This window comes from Sturnus vulgaris, chromosome 28 (assembly GCF_052056855.1).
Source record: "Sturnus vulgaris isolate bStuVul1 chromosome 28, bStuVul1.hap1, whole genome shotgun sequence".
Lineage (NCBI taxonomy): Eukaryota > Metazoa > Chordata > Aves > Passeriformes > Sturnidae > Sturnus > Sturnus vulgaris.
Window position 1 is genome coordinate 3,958,309 of NC_142270.1, and position 20,793 is coordinate 3,979,101.

The 20,793-nt window shown below is 45.5% G+C and overlaps 1 protein-coding gene across 1 annotated transcript; it reads left to right on the forward strand.

The window, feature by feature from the left end:
- The first annotated feature begins 17,723 nt into the window (after positions 1 to 17,723).
- Positions 17,724 to 19,792, forward strand: LOC148220990 (uncharacterized). Its single transcript, XM_088179948.1, has 6 exons — positions 17,724 to 17,880; positions 18,265 to 18,387; positions 18,590 to 18,679; positions 18,774 to 18,869; positions 19,024 to 19,216; positions 19,714 to 19,792. Exons 1-6 carry the CDS (start codon positions 17,724 to 17,726, stop codon positions 19,790 to 19,792), a joined length of 738 nt encoding a protein of 245 aa, XP_088036074.1.
- The last annotated feature ends 1,001 nt before the right edge of the window (positions 19,793 to 20,793 follow it).

The window sequence follows — 20,793 nt, forward strand, 5'->3', positions numbered from 1 at the left end:
CCTTATGCAAGAGCTTAACCCCAAAGTCAAACATATGAACTCTGACTGGACCATGATCAGCATGGATTTAGATTTCCAGTTTGATCAGAGATCAATTCTTTACCAGGCCTTTACCTTCCCACTCTAGAACAAATTTTCCAGTGCTCTTGTTACAGGAATTGATAAAGAAAAGCTCTTGGAAATTCTCCTTGTGGATCCAATTCAGTCAATCAGCTTTTTGTGGTCTAAATCTATAAATAAATTTGGAATCTGCTTTACAAGGACCAAAAGTTGAAGATGATCATCCAGCCTGCTCAGGAGCAGTGTGAAACATCAGATTCCTGAGGAAATTCCCTTTTTTTCTCCCAGCACAGAGGCTGAACTTCCATCCTGTCTGGGAATTGCAGGTCAGTGGGGCTGGACATGGAGCCCCCCATTCCTGGAGACCCCCCCCCCCCCCCCCCCATTCCAGAGGGAACATCTGGAACCTCTGGCACAGCCTCAAGCAGAAACACTCCTCTAGAAAGGGGTGTGACCCACTCCAGGTCACCCCTGCTGGCAAACTCATGGAATTTGGGGTTTCTTCACCTGCTTTGATTATTTAAGGGGGGGAAAAAAAATCTGAATCAAAGCATGAGCTTGATTTTTTCAGTGAGATCTCTCCCTCTGCAAAAGAGAAAAAAAACAAAATCCAGTCTACACGGTGATGAATTTACTTAAGAAACTATAAATCCATCTTTAGGTACTGATGGTAGCACAAACTGCAAAAACAAAACTTATAAATCAGTCTTAGCTCCCAAAGACTGAGCTCACTGCATCTACCTCCACTCATTGCTCTCTCTATAAACCTCTTTTGCTAAGAGCAATACCAGGAGTCCCAGGGGCATAATTTTAAGCTCCAATCTTCAGCTGATTTTGAAGTCATAATTATTTCAATTTAGGAAATCATTTCTTTGGAAGTTTGCAGGTCCATTTTTCAAATAACTCCACCAAACCTTGAAATAAATTGGGCTTGGAGTTCTAGCCCCAACATCCATTTGTGTCTCTGTAAAATCTGGCTTCCTTTCCCTCCTCTGATTTCCTTTTATTTACCAAGTGAAGAGTCACACTTCACCTAAATGATATTTTAAAACACATCTCTTTCAGATCATAACCATGGTTATGTACATGCCAACAGAGCTCCCAGCCAAATCCCAAGCTCACAGGTGTTCAAAGCCAATTTTGATTCTTTTTTCTTTATTTTCAGAGCTCACACAGCTGCAAACTATTTAAAGACCTCATTAAAGTCCTCCAAAAATTACGTTTTAAGTGGTAAACTGGGATTGAACATGAGCCAGGGAGAATCCTAAGGAATTTAATTCAAATTAAATTAATATTTTGTCCATGCCACGAACTCCCACCTAGACATGGGCTGATTTTGGGGCCCAGGTGTCTCTGCATCACTGTTCCTTGGCCAGTGCTCAGATATTCACATCAGCCCACGTGCTGTGAACTATTTATTTAGGCCATAAACTCCAAGGCAAAAGCCATCCCACATTTTCTAGCCACTCATCCAGCTGTGCCCAGATGTGGCCAACACGTGGTTTCTACCAGAGTAAAACGGTTCGGTGGCAGAATAGAAACAAAGTGATAGAAACAAATTTTACATTTCATCCTGGGTGTCTCATCACAGCCAACTTCTCAGCACAGCTGCAATGCAAAGTTTGCTTCCCATTCCTAGCAAAGTGTAAATGTTTGATTTTCCTTTTGGGCTGGAGCTGGATAAACTGTTAAATCACTGCTGACAGCAGCTCAAACACTCCCTCCCCTCCCTGCACTGCACTGCTGGCTCTGCTAAGGCACAGAGTCACAGAACCATGGAATTGTTTGGGTTGGAAGGATCTTCAATCCCATCCAGAGCCACCTCCTGCCCTGGGCAGGGACACTTCCCACTGTCCCAGGTTGTTCCATGCCCTGTCCAGCCTGGCCTTGGGCACTTCCAGGGATGGCACAGCCACGAATCCTCTGCACCATCACTTCCCTGCACCTTTGCTTGGGTGAAAATAAAAAAAAAAAAAAAAATGTAGACAAGGCAGTTGTTTCTAAATCATTGCAATTTGGAAAGCCCAGCAGCATTTTGGGAAAGGGAGCTGTGACAGGAGACAAAGATGAGATGTGACAATTTCTGCAGAGCCATTCACAGCAAGGAGATGTGACAATTTCTGCAGAGCCATTCATAGCAAGCAACGCTCCACAGCCCAGAGCCATCAGCTCCTGTCGTGCTCCTGACATGGCTGGGAGTTTAATTGCCTTTCGTCCTTCTCGAGTGAATGACAGAAAGGACAGGTGGGATATTAGATTTTAAACCTCTGGAAGTTTAGTCCAACACATGTAAAACAAATGTGGAATCCTCCCCGTGTTCTTTGCAGCGCAGTGAAGGTGTCAAAGAGCAGCTTCACCAAGGCAGAGCCAAGAGAGGGACTCGGAGTGGGACAGTTCTGTCCCAACCCCACTGAAATTATGTCACAGTCGGGTCCGTGGTGCTTCCCAAAACTCAGCCACCAGCACTGATGTAAAACAGGCAGATAAACTGCCCTGAAAAACTTCCTTGTGCAGCTGAACACACAAATCAGAAAATGCCACAGCGTGGGAGAGGACATGGGAAAGGATGGAACAGTGATTATTGCTGGGGGAGAACAATATTCCCTGCCAAGACCCAAACTTGGAGAAGGAAGGAAGGCACAAACTGCATTAGAAACCTTGTTAGGTCATTAAGGATGATGTGGAACAGCATTAAATCAACATCACTGTGCCACAAGCAGGTGGCAACAGGTCCTGGCCTTTAAGCCCTGGAAAATTTCTTTTGGCCAAGGAGAAAAGTGATGTTTTCCTCACCCAAGCTCCACAGAGAAAAGGGAAAAGCCTTTTCCCCTGGAGGCTCTTCTCACATCTGCTCCACTTCCCTCCTTTCCTGCCACTCAGGGGTCATCTATGCATTTTAAATAACAACAATTTATATATTAATAATAACAATTTATATATTTTAAAGAGCTCCTGAACTTCACTGGTGTGAAACTGGGGCAGTTTGAAGCACTCCTCACCTGCTCTAGGAGAGGTTTATATCAACTTTCAAATATCAGGCTTGGTTTCTTTCCATTTGAAATGCAGACATGAGCTTTCCTTTTATATCTGTCTATAATTCCTTTGTGTAAAAGCCCAACAGCACTGAAGATTTCTCTGTCCACTCACTCAGAGCTTGGATGGCTGTGAACAGATTAATTTTCACAGTATTTTTATCTATGAAATAAGTCCACGTTCATCTATTTAATAACTAGAGCAGAAAGCACTTGCATTTCCCAGCAAAACTAATAAAACAAATCCAGCCTCTGATGCTGAGCCAAGTGGTCAAGCATTGCTTTAAAAGAACACACTTGGGCTGGACTAGAACCCAGAATTTGACAAATCTGAGCTTTTTTTTCAAGAGAATTGAAATTTAAAAAGCTTTGAATTGAGTCTTAGCTGCAGCACACACTCGGGTTGTGTGTTGGCCCAGGTGAGACACAGCTTGTTCCAGCTGTGGATATGCAAATTCCGTGCTGAGAGGTGATTTCTGTGCTCTGGAAAACACAGTGGGACACCTGACAGTGGCTGCCCAGTGGGTCACCACAGCCTTGCCACGAACCCTTCCTTCTCCTGATGTTTATTATTAAAAGCTGTAACAACAACTCCATTTTTCCCCCCCCCGTTTCTCTCCTCCACACATGCTGAGAACTTCTCCAAAGTTACTCATGCAATGTATTTGTGAAGGTTAATCCAGGACAAAAATCCCAGGAAGCAAATAGCACAGAAACTACCAACGTATTCTCTTTTTTATTGTTTCTGACAATCAGTAGTAAAACGTGTTGCTGCTACCAAGGGAGCCAGTTGTAGCATTACTCATTTCACATTAGGGCCCAGAAGAATAAATCTTTCCAGAGCTCTTGCTGGCATTAGGCTAAAACATAAGTCTAGGTTTGTAAAATAAATGTATTAAACAGATGAGACAGCAGAGGAATACAGATTTAAAGAGAGGAAAGCCATTGCAGATTCCTTCTCTATTAAAGAACAAACTTAAGGCAATGACATGGAAATAGCTGAGCTGCAAATAATTCATCAGCTAATATAGAGATGGAGAATTGTAAAACAGAAATAACCCACTGTGTTCTTGTCACAGTCTGGAGGTGTCTTCAAGGACAGGTAGAACCTGTAGGAGACTGACCACACAGCTGGGTGGAAACTGCTAAAATTGAGTTTCTGACAAAGTAGAGCTCTCACTGAATATGAGAGAATTTTTCTCTATCAATTAAAGAACCAATTTAAAATCAGGATTTTGTCTTCCTGGACGGGGCAGAGGAGCAGACAGAAAAGGAAGGCAAACACTTTGAGGTTCATGGGAAATGGTTTAGTGCAGCTTCTGAGCCTGGAAAAAAAAAAAAAACTGCTGAGAGAATGGGCCACAAATGTTTGGGTTTTTGTGCTAAATTCACAGGTACACTCCACATTTAGCACTGGGAAGTGAGTGCAGAGAGGAAGGTCTCAGTTAGGTTTCCATGGATGTTTTTCTAAAGGTCACCTGGATGCACAGTGATGGAAAAATCTCCTCTACTGGGGCACGTGTAAGGAGTGAGGAGCAAGGAAACAATCTGCAGATCACCCAGACATCCTCATCTGTGCCTTTATGTGTGACAATATCATTTAGGCCTGTCAAGTAAGGCTGCCCACTGCTGAAAATCGATCTGCAAACTTTCAGTGCATCAAATTAATTGTTCTTTTCAAGGCCTTTAGCCAATCTCTTTAATATTTGATTATTTTCTGCTGTTAAAAGAGACAACATTATCTGCAGAGGAAGATCTGGCTCCTCTTGGACAGCTGCCCAGAGAGCCCTTCCCAAAGCCAAGTGAGCATATGGGAAGCAGTGGCTGGAGCAGAGTTCTAGGGAGCTCAGGACCAACAAAGCAACCACAAAAAGAAGCTTGCAGAGCAAGAGCATCTTATTTTTCAAAGGTGTGTGGAAAAGGCCAGCCCTGATCTGGCCACAGAGCTGCTCTAATAACTGATATAAATCATCAGCTGGGGATGCATCCAAAATTCTTCATCCATTCCCTCCCCCTGGCAGCCCAAAGCATTTCAGCAGTGCTGGGAGTGGCAGAGCTGCCTGTCCAGAGCTCCCAGAGCAGCTCCTCCCTGCTGGGACACTCAAGGACAAGGTGCCTGGGACATCTCAGATGCTGGTGTCAGCACTGAAACAAAATCCCCCCATGGTTACAGGCAGGGCCTTTATGGAAGAGCTCTGGGAATCAGGGCTGCAGACCCAAATCTGACTCCCACATGGATCCCACATGAACATGTTTTTATACCCTTGTTGTTATATCACTAGATATTAATTATTAAACCCATATTGTTCTATTGCACACATTGATCTTATCCAAGCAGGAATTCCTGTCATTTTCATTAATCCCCCCAAATATCCTTTCTCATCATTCTTGTCATGATTCCATCGTTCCTCATGATTCTTATTACAATTAAACAATAATTATATTCAATTACCAAACAACCATTACATTGAACAATCACATCATTTATCCCATGATGATTACACAGGTGGAGCTTCACCTGATCCAGAGAAAACAAAGCTCAAGATTCGTTCCCAGGGCCCAGTTCCCTTTCCCAGCCCTACCAGACCCGACCTTCCTTTCCACCCCTGCATCTCTTGGATGCAATTCCGGGGATTTTAGGAACATTTTAACCCTGTGCTCTCACTGGCAGGGATGTTCAGAAAGTCCCCAGCACCCAGAGGAGGGGTGAGCACCCAACCCCTCACTGCCAGAGCCACAGCAGGACCCCAGCCTTCAGCCCAGGGCTGCTTTCCACATGGGCTCTGAAATCCTCCCACCTTCAAAGCTTTGAAAGGACTCGGTGTCAGGTGTCAGCCTCCCCTGGTGAAAGGTTGAACGGACTTGGTGTCAATGGGGGTGAGAAAGGCGCTGTCACTGCCACCACCTGCTCCTGCGGAGCTGAGCAGCAGCGAATCCCAAATATCTCAAGGTCTTTAATGTGATTTTTGGCAAATCTCAGCATCTTGTCCATCGGCTGTGTGACACAGGTAATGCTGAGCTCTCCTCTGTGCCATGCAGAAAAGCACTGACGCCTTGGGGTTTAGCTTTTATATTTATCAGAATCTCTGCTGCTTAGTGTGTAACTCTGAAACTTCATGTTAGATGTTAATTAGGTGATAGTTAGGTGTTAGTTAGGTGTAAGGTGTTAGTAAGGTGTTAGGTGTTAGTAAGGTGTTAGTTAGGTGTTAGTAAGGTGTTAGGTGTTGGTGAGTTCTCTTCAAGGGGAGTTGGACACAACAATTCCTTCCCAGCCAGAGAATCAAGGACAACTGGGACCCAAAAATCAGAAACAACAGCGAGGGAAATGGGGCAAGGCAGGGGCTGAGACTCCATAGCCTGGGGCTGTGCTTGGATCATTGACCCCAATGTGTGGATGAACCAAAACTGATAAAAGTGTAAAACTCGTGACCAGGATCCATCCTGGGTTTGATTTGGGTGCAGCCCCATCCAGGCTCTTGCAGTGCCCGAGGTGAATCCTTTCAATAAATTCCTGTTTTATTCCTTTTGCTCTGTCTGGTCTCTGCTCCAGCTCAGCCTTTCCAGGCAACAGCACAACACTTCCCCAGGGAGTATTTTTAAAAACACAAACCCTCTTCAACAATGAATTAAATTTCAGGTCTCATTCAATCTGGAGGAAGATGTCTGTACAACAGGATTTTATGCTCTGTACCTGAGCAGGAGGTTGTATTCATCAGCTGCTCCAACAGTTGGTTTCACCAGCTGCATTCTCTTTATGTTCATCTCTTTCATGAAAGAGCTGAATTTTAAATTTCACAATATTTGAGCCTGTATTATAAAAGCCAACATAGGTACATTAATACAGAAAGCAGAAATGTTCTATTGAATATTTAATTAAAATTACATGAGTTGAATAGGGGACACTTTGAATATGCTGGAGAAGGTAGGCAAACAAAAAAAGACTAATAAAACTTAAACACGACCACTTAAGTGTTTCAGAAAAAAAAATAAAGACTGCTCAAGAGGGAAATTATAAGCCCAAGTATTACAGAGTTAGCAGAAACAACCATCTTTTTTTCAGAACTTAGTTTATTTCCAGCTACTGAACTGTGTAATGTGTAATTACAGGGCAGGGATTCAAATCCAGTGTATTTGCTTCTACCTAATACTATATAATATTAATGTGGCCCAACACTCAAAACGGTGTCTTGGGGAGAAAAAAGGCTTAGGAGTCCCCTGTTACAGCTTTATTCCAAATAAACAGCAGTGGGGCTTTGCCATCATTCTCCATGGATGGCAGCTCCTGGAGGTTATTTCCAGGTAGGAATGGGCAGCAACTCCACCTGCATCCAGAAGGGCAGGGCTGAGTGCTGAAGGCATCAAAGCTGAAGATAAAAATCGATTTTTATTTGTCCCTACTCAGAATAATCATTTGCAGCCTAATGGAAAGTTTTATTCATGCCAAAAGAGTCGGAGGAGGTTTAATTTGTTGTTTGAGCAAGGCTTTAAGATCATTCATTTTAATTTAAATATTTATAAAAACTGTTAACGCCAGCAGAACTGGAGCTGAGCTGTCCCAAGCTGTGCCCTGGAGCTCACACAAAGCAAGGTTTTACCTAAACCTTGCTTTTGGACAACAGTGAGACCAAACAACCTGCCAGGAGAGCACAGAAGGGCACAAAATCCCCAAAATCCCAGGGATTTCGAACCCCAAAAATGCCAGCCTGCTTCCCTTCCCTGCTCTCAATAAAAGCTCAGGGGTGCTGAACCTGCTGGGTTTGTCCAGCATTTAACACCACGAGCCTGGGGACTGCCACAGAGCAGAGAAATTATCTTAGTAGCAAAGGAGAAGCAGTGTGTGACTAAGCCCGGCTTAGTCTTAGGAAAAGTCACTGTTGCAACTCTAACTACAGGGCCACATTACCAAAAATCACTCATTAAATGCATTTAAAGAAATCCTACTTCTGCACCACTCAGATGTCAGCATTTACACCTCAACTGCTTTTTTTTTTTAAATCAAGCCTTCTTCCAAGTCTTGACACAACAGATAAGAAAATTAAAGTCTGCACAGACTTCAGCAGCATCCCAGTAAATGGCTGGGTTTGCTTTTTGAGGCACATTTGTAAATTGGTACATTTTAGAATTGATACAGGCACGCAGCTGGAGGACTCAGAAATGTTCTCCTTAATAGCACAGCAGCATTTCTTTGAACCTGCTTGGTTCTGGGTATTTATGAGCCTTTGGCTCACCAACTGTGCCTCCCTGACAGTCTTTTAACACAAATTGCTGCTCTGGATGAAGAGGGCACAGCTGTGGCTACAGCCCCAACATTCCAGGAGCTCGTTTTGCCTTTGACTCCATTTCTTTGTGATTGAAGGCTCTGCCATCCTGTTTGTGACAGACACCTGTGAGCAGTGTGGCTGCTCCCAGAGCTCCTGCAAACCTTGCAAACAGCTTTTGCTGAGGCTTCAGAGAGCTGCCTGTGCCCTCTGCTCTCCCTTGAAAGAGAAAATGTTGTGTTCAGCATCACCCAAATCACTGATGGGGAGCTTCCAGCCATCCCCTGACTGGCTTTTATCTGCAGCTATCATTGTTTGCATTAAAATATCCACAATTTGAGTGTCTGGCTAAAGCTTTCCAACAGGCAGAATAAACATTGTGCAGGTGCTCTCTCTCCTGCTCTCTCTCCAGCCAGCTGACAGAATTGCCAGGGATAAAAGGATGAATGCACAACCTCCTCTGACACAGAGATGGGGGGAAAAAACCTTCAGAAAACACCCAGCTGGAGCCAGCTGATGGCACCAGATTTATCCTCCTGAGCTCAGAGGGCTTCTCCCAAATCCCTGGACAAGATAAAAATTAAGATATTAAGAGCTGAATGAGGCCTTAAACCATCCCCATGCCCCAATCAATGCACACACCCCCACTCCAGTAAGGGGTTCAAACCCAGTTTGAACCCCCTGAAAACACCAGATTTTTCCTCCTGAACTCCTGAACTTTCTCCCAAGTATGTGGAAAAGGTAAAAATGAAGCCATCAGCAGCTGGACAAGATATTAAACCATCCCCACACCCTCAGAACTACACACACACCTACCCCAGCAGGGCAGGCAGACCCAGCCATGCTGGACTTCCTGGAGAAGAGAAAATTCCAATTCCAGGTTTGTTTTATTTTTTTAATGGCTGTGCAAAATTCTTAGTGCAGGCAGATCCTTATCTGTGCAGCACCACGAGAGCTGGTGGAGCATTTCCAGCCTCCTAATAGAGCCTAGAAACAGGCAGAGCTTAGCAGAGGTCTCTTCCTTGCCTCGCTCTGCTAAGAATTAATAAAATTTAATGAAGCCAGTGATGTGCTGTAGCAGATGGCTCGATGTGTTTAAAGTTCAGCTCTCTGCAGCCCTTGGATCAGCCTTGTCCATGAGAACATGGCAAACACAAAGCACACTAAGAGGGCAGCAAGTTCCTGCTGTGCCTTCCCAATTCACCTTGGTGAAAAAAGCCCTGAAAGCATCCCCAGCCTTGACAAGATGTGAGAAATGTTAATGGAAGGAGCTGTGCTTCCTACAATGGTTTCATTATTAGCATCAAGCAATGCATTAACATTGTTTTATTAATGGAAAAATATAGTTTAATAGCCTAATCTATTGCTAGCAGTGCAAGGCAGAGCTTAATGGAAATTGTGTTCTTTGGGAATTTTTTTTTTTTAACCTGTAAAGCAGACCATGCAATGCTTGGGCTAAACAATTGTATCTGTAATCACCAAAATTTACTGTATCCCCTTCATTACTTGTTTCCTCTCCAAAGCAATATTCCTGCAATGTTTAATTAAGCAGTGCATTGCAGATTCATCAACTTTACAGCAGGAACAAGTATATATGGAGAAATCTCTCTATTGTGAGCAAGAATATTTTTATTGCTTACAACCTAAATAATGGAAGGTGTTATTTGTGTGAGCTACCCAGCAAGACTTGGATTTCAAGACTCATTTCTTTTAGGAAGTCTCTGTCTTTTAAAACTGATCTTGTATTAAAGATACACAAATAGATAAACCCTGCTTTGACAGCCACACTTCCAATTGCTTCCAAACCCACAGCAACTGGGAACAAAAATCCTAATGGCATCCAGGTGGCTGGGCCAGTCAATTATCCAGAAATGTTTGGGGTTTCTTTTTGTTTTCAGAGAGAGAAACAACCAGGTCTGGTGGCAGGGGGGTTGGAACTATGTGGTCTTGAGGATCCCTCTCAACCCAAACCACTCCATGATTGTATGAAAAATATTCTCATTTATTGGAAGTCCTTCTCTGGGAGCATTTAGTTCCCTCTTCACCCCAGAATTTTGTCACCTTGAGCAATTCACTCATCTCTAAGCCCAGAGGTCAATTTTTAAACAAACACACTCAAAAAAAAAATCCCAAATTTAAGACAAAACTTCAAATTTAAAAGAAAATATAAGAATCCCTTAATGGGGGTTATCAAAGGACACACTCAAAGTACTGCATTCAATCACTCCTGGATTGAGGGTGGTGCTGGCAGAGTCAATCAACTGCTGGCATTTCAATCCTACCACAGAGTTTGGCTTCATCCGTGGAATGTTTTATAAGGCTTAGGGGGAAAAAAAGAAAAAAAAAAAAAGACAGGAATAAGTTAATAGGGGCTGCTAGACTATTTTCAACTTTCCAGATTCCATTTCCAAGCTGATGTCACTCCCCACATTATCTCTTGACATCCCGTGGGCTCATGCAGTGACTTGACAGGAGAGAAGCGAAGGGCGAAGGCAAATTTCACATCTAAAAAAGACAGAAAATTCATTCTTACACATTTTTTTTTTCCATATCAATGCCTCAAGAGCAAGCAAGACTCTGGACAGCAATATCCAGGTGAAGGATTGCAAAGTCTCACCCTTTGCTTGTTCAAATTATAACTTTCCACCTATGCCAAAGGCTCCAGCTGAAAATTCCCTTTACATCAGTGGTAAGTAATACACTGTCTCCCAAACATAACTTTTCCCAGTGCAAGGAAATCAATTAGAGCTGTCTCTTGGCAAAAAAAAAACCATAAAACTCTCACAGTCATAAGTTCATTGCCTGAACTGAGCTGCCTCCCATCTGCTTTCCCCAGAAATCAGGAAAAACCTGAGGAATACAACAAATGAGATTGCAATTTGGCTTAACTTCCCTGCCCTGCTGCGAGGTTCAGCTTCATCCTGACGCTCTACCCAGAATGACTTCTCTGAAATGCAACATCCTGCTCCACACATCGTCCTTGGGAGCCAATTTTAGTCATGGAAAAGCTGTTTGAGCATGGGGCTCAATGACACAGCTCAGCCAAGTCCAGAGCTATAATTAAAACATGCATGGGAGGAACGTAGGTGACATCAGACTTTCTGCTGCTCTCTTTAATGTATTGCTCCTGGCTGTCTAATGCCAAAGGCAGTGTGATGTTCCAGCAGCAGCTCTTTTCCTTCCCAACCCTCCTTTTTGAAAGCAATGTCACCCTAATTGGTGATTAACCACGCTGCTCAGAGCTGGACACACCAAGACGGGAAGGGAAGGTGCCTCCAGTGATCACGGGGATGTCACAGGTGCTGCAAACCTGGCAGGTGTGTTTGGCACAGCCTCAGGGGCTGCTCTGTGCTCTTGGTGCCACATGCTTCACTGCAGGCAGGCACACTTTGGGATTCCATAAGGTATTGCCAGCTTTTGCAGCTACATCCTGAAATTCCTTTTTTTTTTCTTTTTTCTGCATGCAAAGGCTCTCCTTGCTACCCATTTGTAAAGGTTTTGAGCCCTTGATATCAGCAAATAAAAGGATGAATCATAGAATTGCAGAGTATTCGGGTGGAAAGGGACCTTAAAGCCCATCCAGTCCCCACCCCTGCCATGGCAGGGACACCTTCCACCATCCCAGGGTGCTCCAGCCTGGCCTGGGACACTGCCAGGGATGGATGGAGCTCCTCTGCTCCTCTGGGATGTTACAGAGCAGAGTTCTTTGCTCAGGCACAAGACAAAGGCAGTCCCTGGCCCACACAAACATCTCTGCAGGAAGGAAAATTCACATGACAAAAATGGATCAGTGTGGACACACACATTGACAGAGCTGGGGAATCCCAGCTTGGGAATTCCTTCCAGGCCTGGATTTCTCCTGACTCTCAGCTCCATTCCCAGGCTGACAAGCTGACTGCAGCTTCAGTTAGGGAGGAGTCTCCCAGGGTGACAACACGGTGACAAACAGAGTGGAATTCATCACCAACATTAACCCCTGGTGTCTTTCCCGTGGGACACATCCTGAGGTGCTGTCCCAAGGATGTTTTTCCCAATTGTCCCATGAGCTCCTGTGCTGTCCTGGCTGCACTGACACACTTTCAATCCGGGCTGGCTGTACAATAAATTGGCCTTTTTTGGGTGTTGCTGTCCTTTCTCTCTCTGTGCAGGGCAGTGAGCACAGATCATTTACAAAATCCAGAACATCCAGGCTGGATCTGGCTCAGCACCATCCTGAGGGAAATGGGAATTGTGCACTAAAAGCTCCTTGCCCCAGGGAGTGAGTCCCTCCTTTGTCCACAGCTCTGGTTGTTGCCCATGTCCCACAGCTCTGTCTTTTCTCTCAGAGCTTGTTCCAACATCTCAAATGATCCTTATGGGTCTCTTCCAGCTCAGGATATTTTATTCTTCTACATTAAAACTGCAGGTTTAAAAGGACTCTGGATTTCTTTGGTGCTTCCCTTCAAAAATGCCCATCCCCTCACCCCTGTGCTGTTCCTTGGCACTGAAATATTTGTGTAATAAAACATTGAAAAACAAACAGGAGCCCCCACTGTGAGAAGATTTAAAGGAAAGATGGAAGCAGAACAGATAATCTGTCCCCAGGTACATTAGGCATTTAATTTAAATTGTTTGGGTTTGTTTTCTCATGTTTACATCCTCAAGCAATTTAAGATTGGCCCAGGTCTGACAGAAGGGAAATATTGTTTATGTCATACAAATCACTAAACCATAAGCAATTTCATTAAATGTTTCTACACTCATGGAGCAAATGAGAAAACAGCTTGTTGAGTTTTACTGAAATCTTTATTTGCACACACAAATACTCAGGTTAATTTAGGCAAAATCTGGTGCAGCAGCAGATCTTTGCCATGGGATTGATAAGGATATCTTACAGCAGGATTGATAACAATAGTTTGCAATAGGATTGATAAATATTTGATAAAAATTTATAGTGAAATTTGATAAAAATTGCGGTAGGATGGATAAGGAGAGTTAAAATTCGTAACTGTAACAGTCCAGGGATATTGAGCTTGAAAATAAAGTGTTATTTCCTTTTTTTATCTGATTACCAACAGGTTATTTTTTTACCTGGATGGGACAGGAGGGGAAATTCCAGTGAGTAACAATCTAAACAAGAAGTTTCTTGTGTATTTTGAAAGCAGAAACGATAAATAAAAAGTCACCCAGCAAACCACTAAACCCAATCATGTAAAAATGAGCTTAAAAACACAAAAATTGGGTCTTTCCCCTGCAGTGGTGTCTCTTGGGGTTATTCCTGGGTGCTGCAGGCTGAAAGCTGAGGAGGTGCTGGTTTTTTGAAGGCTCTTTATAAAATGCAGGGAAAGGCTCCACTCAAAGATGTGTCAGAAACCAGGATCCACCTGCTGAGAGCTGCTGCCCAACGTATCCTACTCATGGTTTACACCTCACCCCAGCCCACAGCATCTCCCTGACCCCTCACAAGTGCTGACAACCCAACACCTGCAGAGTCAGGGTCTGGTTCCTGTCCCAAAGCTGAGTGAAAATGTCCCAAAGCTCCAACAGCATTTGTGCCCCCACTGGATTTTCCCTCTTCTTTTCCCAGGGGTTTTTTACATCCCGTGCCTCAGCCAGTGGCTTGTTTGGGTTTTTTTTTTTTTTTTTCTTTTTCTTCTTAGTCCTTTGGCCCCATCTAGTGCTAAAGCCAAATAAAAATCTTTGTTCTTGAAATAAGCTGAAGAAAAAGCCTTTTTGCCATCCCTGGAAGCGTCCAAGGCCAGGCTGGATGGGGTTTGGAGCACCCTGGGGTGGTGGAAGGAGTCCTGGCCCATGGCAGGGCTGCCACTGGGTTGGCTTTAGGGTCACTTCCAATCCAAATCCCTCTGGGATTCTTTCACCAACCCAAATTGGTCTTCAAAGTCCAAACCAGAGCACAATCCTTTGCTGTGTAGGGAATCCTGCAGCTCCTGGGTTTCTGCAGGAGAAATTTGTGAAAGCAATGCCCAAAAAGGTTTTGCAGCCTGTGAGAAGTGAAAAGAATCAGGCAGAACCCAACATCCTCTGGTTTAATAAACACCAGGGTCTGGCAGCCCTGCACAAATCTGCTCTGCCTTCTCCAAAATTCATGACATGTAAAATGTTCTTACACCCCTAAATACAAATTGCATGGAAATACTGCATTGCTCAGTGCCCTAGTGCTAATTATGATGTAGGAAAACCTTTTCTTCCCCCCAGGTTAAGTGTCTTTTGGTAGAAACATTATTTAGAAACGGGAAATTTGAAAACCAATACATTTTACAAGTCAGAGCTTCTGTTCTCCTTCCCATCACTTTGCCCTGATGCAAACAGAGATGAAGGAGGTGGATAGATCACACTGATATTGTATTAAACTGGCATCAAAATCTACATTTATTTCCCAACATTAGCTAAAACATTCAGAGCACAACAAGCACGAGAGCAGAAAGGCTGCCTGTTGATGTCACAACGTGAGTCCTGGTTTTTATTTTCCTGCCACGAACACGAGATTAAATCATCCATTATCAACCTCTGGGGCTGCACAGATTTGTCAAGAGCAAACACCCAGTGCAGCAAAGCAGGTCATTTGGGAAGAAGCTTTCTGTGGTTTGCATTCCCAACACATGAATTTGGGCATTTCATTTGGGAGACTTGGGGTAGTCCTTGCCTGGCATTTTCACTCTAAATAAACTTTACTTGAAGCCTTGCAGACTTCTGGGCTAGGAGTTATTCTGTTTTTATCTCAGCCTTTCTGTATCCGCGCTGACACACAAGTGCTCACTGTGGGAACAAATGTACCGTGCTCTGGGTAATTCCCAGCATAATTTTAGCACTAATTAAACAAAATGGATTTTTATCACGATTCTTAAATATTTACCCAGTGCAAGGAGCATCCCCAAAGAACAGACACCTCGACAAACATTCAGGAACATGCTAATGGTGCAATATTGTTCATTGACTTATTTCACACAAGAGAAGGGACAGCAACAGCCCAGGGAGCAAGAACATGCAAACCAACACCAGTCTGATCAAAGTAATTAAATCTTTTTCTCACTTTTTCTTTCTCCCAAGCTGACCAAAGGCAGAGAAATGTGGGAAGGAAGGGCAGATCTTTGCTGCCCACGCTGTCATCAACACAAATCTGAGTTCAGAGGGAAACGTTCAGAGAGGGGGATTGGGGGCAGCACAGCTGGAAAATCAAATTTGACCAAATCTAAATTGCCTAATGAGTGTTTTCTCATTATTAAACCCCTACCTTTCTACTGCAGCCACAACATAACCTTAGTCTCTCACCAGGCCTAGATGGCAAGAGATGAATCCTCCTCTCCACCATGGAGAAAATCCTCTGGTAGCTCAGACATTTCTAACTCTGACATTTCTAACTCTGACATTTCTAACTCTGCTCACAGGAAAATCAGCCCTGGGTGTCTCTTTGGGAACTGCCCTGCAGGAAAACCATGGCTACTGCACGAGCTGAAGCTCCACATTTTTGCTCCTTCCCATCTTCTGTTTGCCACACGTTTCATGGTGTGACCAAACCTCATCCCCAGATCTGGTTCACTCCAAAATTCAGGTTCTGCACTGCACACACACAGATTTGAGGATTAATATGAAACCAGCCAATTCCCCATTGTTTTGTTTGCCAGAACCTTCCTCACAGCACATCCAGACAGGATTAGGTACCTACACAGATTTTTTTTCTAAAAGCCAGGCATATTTTGGCAGCTGAGCTGTGCCAGGGCTGGCAGCATCTCTTCTGCATTCTCACTGCCCAGCTGAGACAGGACTGGTGCCCATCAGAGGGGCTCTGGCTTTGTTTCAGCACAAAATTGCTCAAAACATCTGCAGTGCTGCTTGAAGGAACTTGTTTGACAGCCCTAAGACACACCAAGGGCGTTTCAGCCACTAAATGCATCTGTGTTAGAGGAAACCATAAGAAAAGCCATTAACTCAGCCTGGAATCCTGCTTAGGAAGAGCAGACAGCAGTTAAGGAATATTTCAGTGTTGTGTATAACTGCAGGCTGGCATTGCTGTGTAAATGTTAATATTTAATAACATTTAATTCAAAATCAACTTCTCTGGCCTCTGTTACAGTGAGCTAATATGTTAAATCTGACAGTGAAGTTTTCCCAGATCCTTTTGAGCAGGGAGAACCAGCATTTCCACAGCAAAGCTTCCAAATGGTGAGAGCTGTTAGCAGGAAAGAAGCGTGTGTGAGTGCCAGAGTATGTCAGGATAAAGGATATCAGGTAAACAAACTTCCTAAGGGTAATGAAAATGCAATTTGGAGCAGTTGTTGAACCCAATATCAAGAACAGCAGGGAAAACCTTTATTTAAGACATTTTATTTTGCAGGATGTCAGACAAGCCCTTCACCTGTTGCAGGTTTTTTCTAAGTTCCATGTCTCATCTTATTTGGCCTTCCCTGGGAAGAGCTGAGGTCTTGGGTAGATTGGATTCTTAGGCAGTTTCCTGAAGAGCTTTATTCAATTATTCATGTCAGAGTCAGGTTTGTGCCTTATTGCTCCCTGTGACTCCTGTGGGCACCTCCGGGAGCATTTTGGTGTTTCCTGGGGAGCAGGGAATTCCCTGGGAGCATCCCCAGACTATTCTGAGGGAAGTACATGTGTGTGTTGGGGGAAATTAATGCCTGGCACTTGCCAAGGACTCCTCCCAGGCATCTGCAGCCACTTTTTGGCCTCCTCTGGAGTTCCCAGGTCCCTGCTGCCATCTGCCCAGCACCCCCAGCCTGGTCCATCTCTCCCCTTTTTTCCCCACTGCAAATTGGGTGATTGCTCTTCTCCTTTTTGACTTTGCTGCTTTCCTGTATCCTGAGCTGTGTTAAGTATCTCCCATCTCCTTCCCTGGTGGGAAGTGTCCCTGCCCATGGCAGGGTGTTGGAACTGGCTGGTTTTTATCCAACCCAAACCATTCCATCCTTCCAACCCAACAATTCCATCTTTCCAACCCAAACCATTCCATCCTTCCAACCCAAACCATTCCGGGATTCTGTGAAACAGAAACACTGTCCCAAAAAATCACTCTGATCCCCATTTTTCCACCAAACAGCTCAAAATCACGAGCTGGGAGTGCCTCCTTTTGCTCTGGGGTTTGCTCTGGAGCCAGGTGAAGCCCCAGGTAACCTCGGCAGAGTTTCCTGGAGCAGAGAGCTTCGGGTGGGCTGCACTGGCCCAGGACATTTGGGGCTCCCCTGGAGACAGTGGAATGTTGGTGGTAGAAGCCTCCCATGAGGTCACACAGCCCCTGAGGAGTCTCACAGCCCCCTGAGGAGTCCCACAGCACCTAAAGGGTCCCACAGCCCCTAAAGGGTCCCACAGGCAGGCTGTGGGGTGCAGTGCAGGCGGGTGAGGCTTCAGCAGCACCTGCAGCCCCATCATGGTGTGGACACGATGGACCATGGACAGCCTCTTCCTGCTGGCTCTCCAGAGAGCCCTGACAATCCTGGTGTCCCTGATGATCCTGTTATCCCTGATAGTCCTGCTACTCCCCGAGGCCCAGTTCCCCATGGGTGAGTCAGGACCACCAGGAGCAGGTAGGTGGGCAGGGAGGGGCAGGTCCCACACGTCCCTTCAAGGAGCATTTTTAGTTTCAATATGCTGTGGATAGGAAGTTTAATGCTTGTTTTGGCTGATGCTCAGCTGTGCAGCAGAGCTGGGTGGGGCTCAGGGATGGCCCCAGAACACCCAGCTCTGCAGAGCATTCCCTCCCACATTCCAAGAGCAATGCCAGCAGGATTGTTGGGGCTGGGTTTAGCTCCTGCTCCCTTTGTTTGGCATCATCATGGCACATGCCTGCATGGTGCTCCAGAGGGGAAGAGACAAACAGCTCCACAGAGCCATTCCATGCTCCAAACACAGTTCCTGCCATGGAAAGTACATGGGAATATTTCATTTGGGCTTCTCTGTCCTGTTCACAGCCATGGATGGAGGCAGCGAAGATCCAGGGGCTGGATCTGACTCTCCTGGATCCTACATGACTTTTGATTTGTTTTGGGAGCTGCCAGCTCAAGGTCCAAATGTGAGCGAGGCATCTCCTGCAGGTAAGAGAATCCAGCCTTGCCTGGGTGTGCCAGGTCATTCCATGATCCCCCAGCAGCTCCTCATGGGCCTCGGGTGTCCCTGAGCCTCCCCAGCTCCTCAGCCAGACCCAGCACCACGAGGCTCCCTGGTCAGTCCTGACCACAGCCCGAGAGGTGATTCCAGGCATTTCTGTGGTGGAAATTTTTCCTTCTTTCCCTTAAGGTCTGAAGAATGGAACTGGATTGGGAAACATTTCCTGGCCATTAATGGAAAAGTCTGAACTCACGAATTTACTGAAGGAAAGTGTTACAGGTACAAGTGACTCTTAACCACAGGGGGGCTGGGCTCTCAGATTCCCATGAGGAAGGGTGGCTTGGAATTCAGCTGGGACATTTTCTCTCTAAAGTGCTGGAGCCTGAGCCTGTGGATAAGGAGGAACCTCAGGAAGGCCACCAGGCAGTGCCAGTCCCTGGGGAAAACAGTGAGACCCTGGAGCCAGCAGGTGAGCCAGGGAATCCCTGTCCCTTGGCCACCCCTCGGGGGGAGCCTGTGCCCATCCCTGTGCCAGGGACACACACTGGAACCCTCTGTGTGTGCAGTGAGATTCCCACACCCCATTCCCAGGGATCTCAGAGCTCTGGGCGATTTTCCTCCAGGTGTGGACAGGAGATTGAGCAGTGCTGAGGACACCGAGACAGACCCGAGCACTGTGGAGGGCATGGCAAGCCCAGTCAGTGCTAAAACCACCTGGAGTGTGTTTATAAGAGTCTTCCTCGTGGCTGTGGTCTTCAGCCTCATTGGGCTGCTGCTTCTCAAGGTGGCCCCTGCATGGACAAAGGACATAAAAGAGTGAGTGACTTGTTGGGTCTGGGGGTAGCCCAGATTTTGGTGCTGGGTGGCTGAACCCGCCATGAGGCATTTCCAGAGTTGCCAAATATTGGTGCTGGATGGCTAAATCTGCCATAAAACATTTCAGGGGTTGTCAAATTTTGGTGCTGCATGGCTGAACCTGCCATGAGACATTTCTGGGGTTGCCAAATGTTGGTGCTGGGTGGCTGAACCTGCGATGAGGCTTTTCCAGAGTTGCCAATTTTGGTGCTGGGTGGCTGAACCTGCCATGTGGCATTTCAAGAAATGGAGCTCTGGATGCCCATCTGGTCACTGGCCAAACTCAGCAGAGATTTGTGCTGGGAGCTGGTGCCCCGTGCTCTGCCCAGAGCTCTCTGTGCCCACAGCTCCTGGGTGTCCACATCCCCTGGGGTGTCCAGCACTGCTCCACATCCTCACACCCACCCCATTCCCAGGCATGGCAGGGCTTCAGCAGCTTCTTCTCTCTCTCTCCACAGGCGCCTCATGGATTTGAGAGCCAGTTCTGAGCTCCTGGACAGTGGGACAGGAGACAAGGAATTAGTGGTAGATGTTTAAATAAAGATAAGGAGCACGATGCTCTGTGTAAAAGTTTTGGGCTGGAAGGAATTCTTGCTCTCTGCTCCGTTCTCTGGAGACTCCACATCCAGCTCCCCCCATCACAAGCAAGACCCAGCCCTGTCAGAGCAGGTCCAGAGGAGGCTTCAAAAATGATCCCAGGGCTGCAAACCCTGCGAGATTTGGGGGTTTTGGAGGTTTTTTTCCTCCTCATCCTGGAGGAGAAAAGGCTCCATGCCTTGTTATGACCTTTCAGTGGATAAAGGGGGTCATGGCAAAGGTCACAGAGATATTTCTTCACCAGGGTCTGCAGTGCCTGGCCCAGGGGTGAGGGTTTTACCCTGCCAGGGGACAAGGTTGGATGGGATATTGGGAAGGGATTGTTCCCTGGGAGGGTGGTGGGGTGCTAGAATGAAATTCCCAGAGAAGCTCCATCCCTGGAAGTGTCCAAGGCCAGGCTGGACAGGGCTTGGAGCAGCCTGGGACAGTGGGAAGTGTCCCCTGCCCATGGCAGGGGGTGGAATGGGGTGGGATTTAAAATCCCTTCCAACCCAAACCATTCCATGACCCTAAGCAATATCAAATAGGCAGTGCAGGAGCTTTGCACTAAAGCAAATTCTTTAAGCATTGAGCAGCTTTGATGTTTCTCACCAGCATTTAATAAATATATTTGTGTATTCTCCTTTTTGGCACATTAACATCCTAAATATATGTGGCCATATTTCATATTTTAAATTAGTTAAAAATGTGAAATAAAACAAAACCAGTCCTGAATAAAAGAACAGGGTGGGCACCTTACCTGGAAATACACAATGCTATAAAAGCCAAATGGAAACTCACTAGAAGTCTCATAAAACACAGTGCAATTTTGAATACTGCATAAAAACATTTACAGGTGCCTCTTTCTGTAAAAATATCCCATATTTACAGAGACTCTTAAAGTGAACAGAACTCAGTGTTGTGCTGGAGGTTTTTTAGGGGAAACAGAGATAATAAAATAC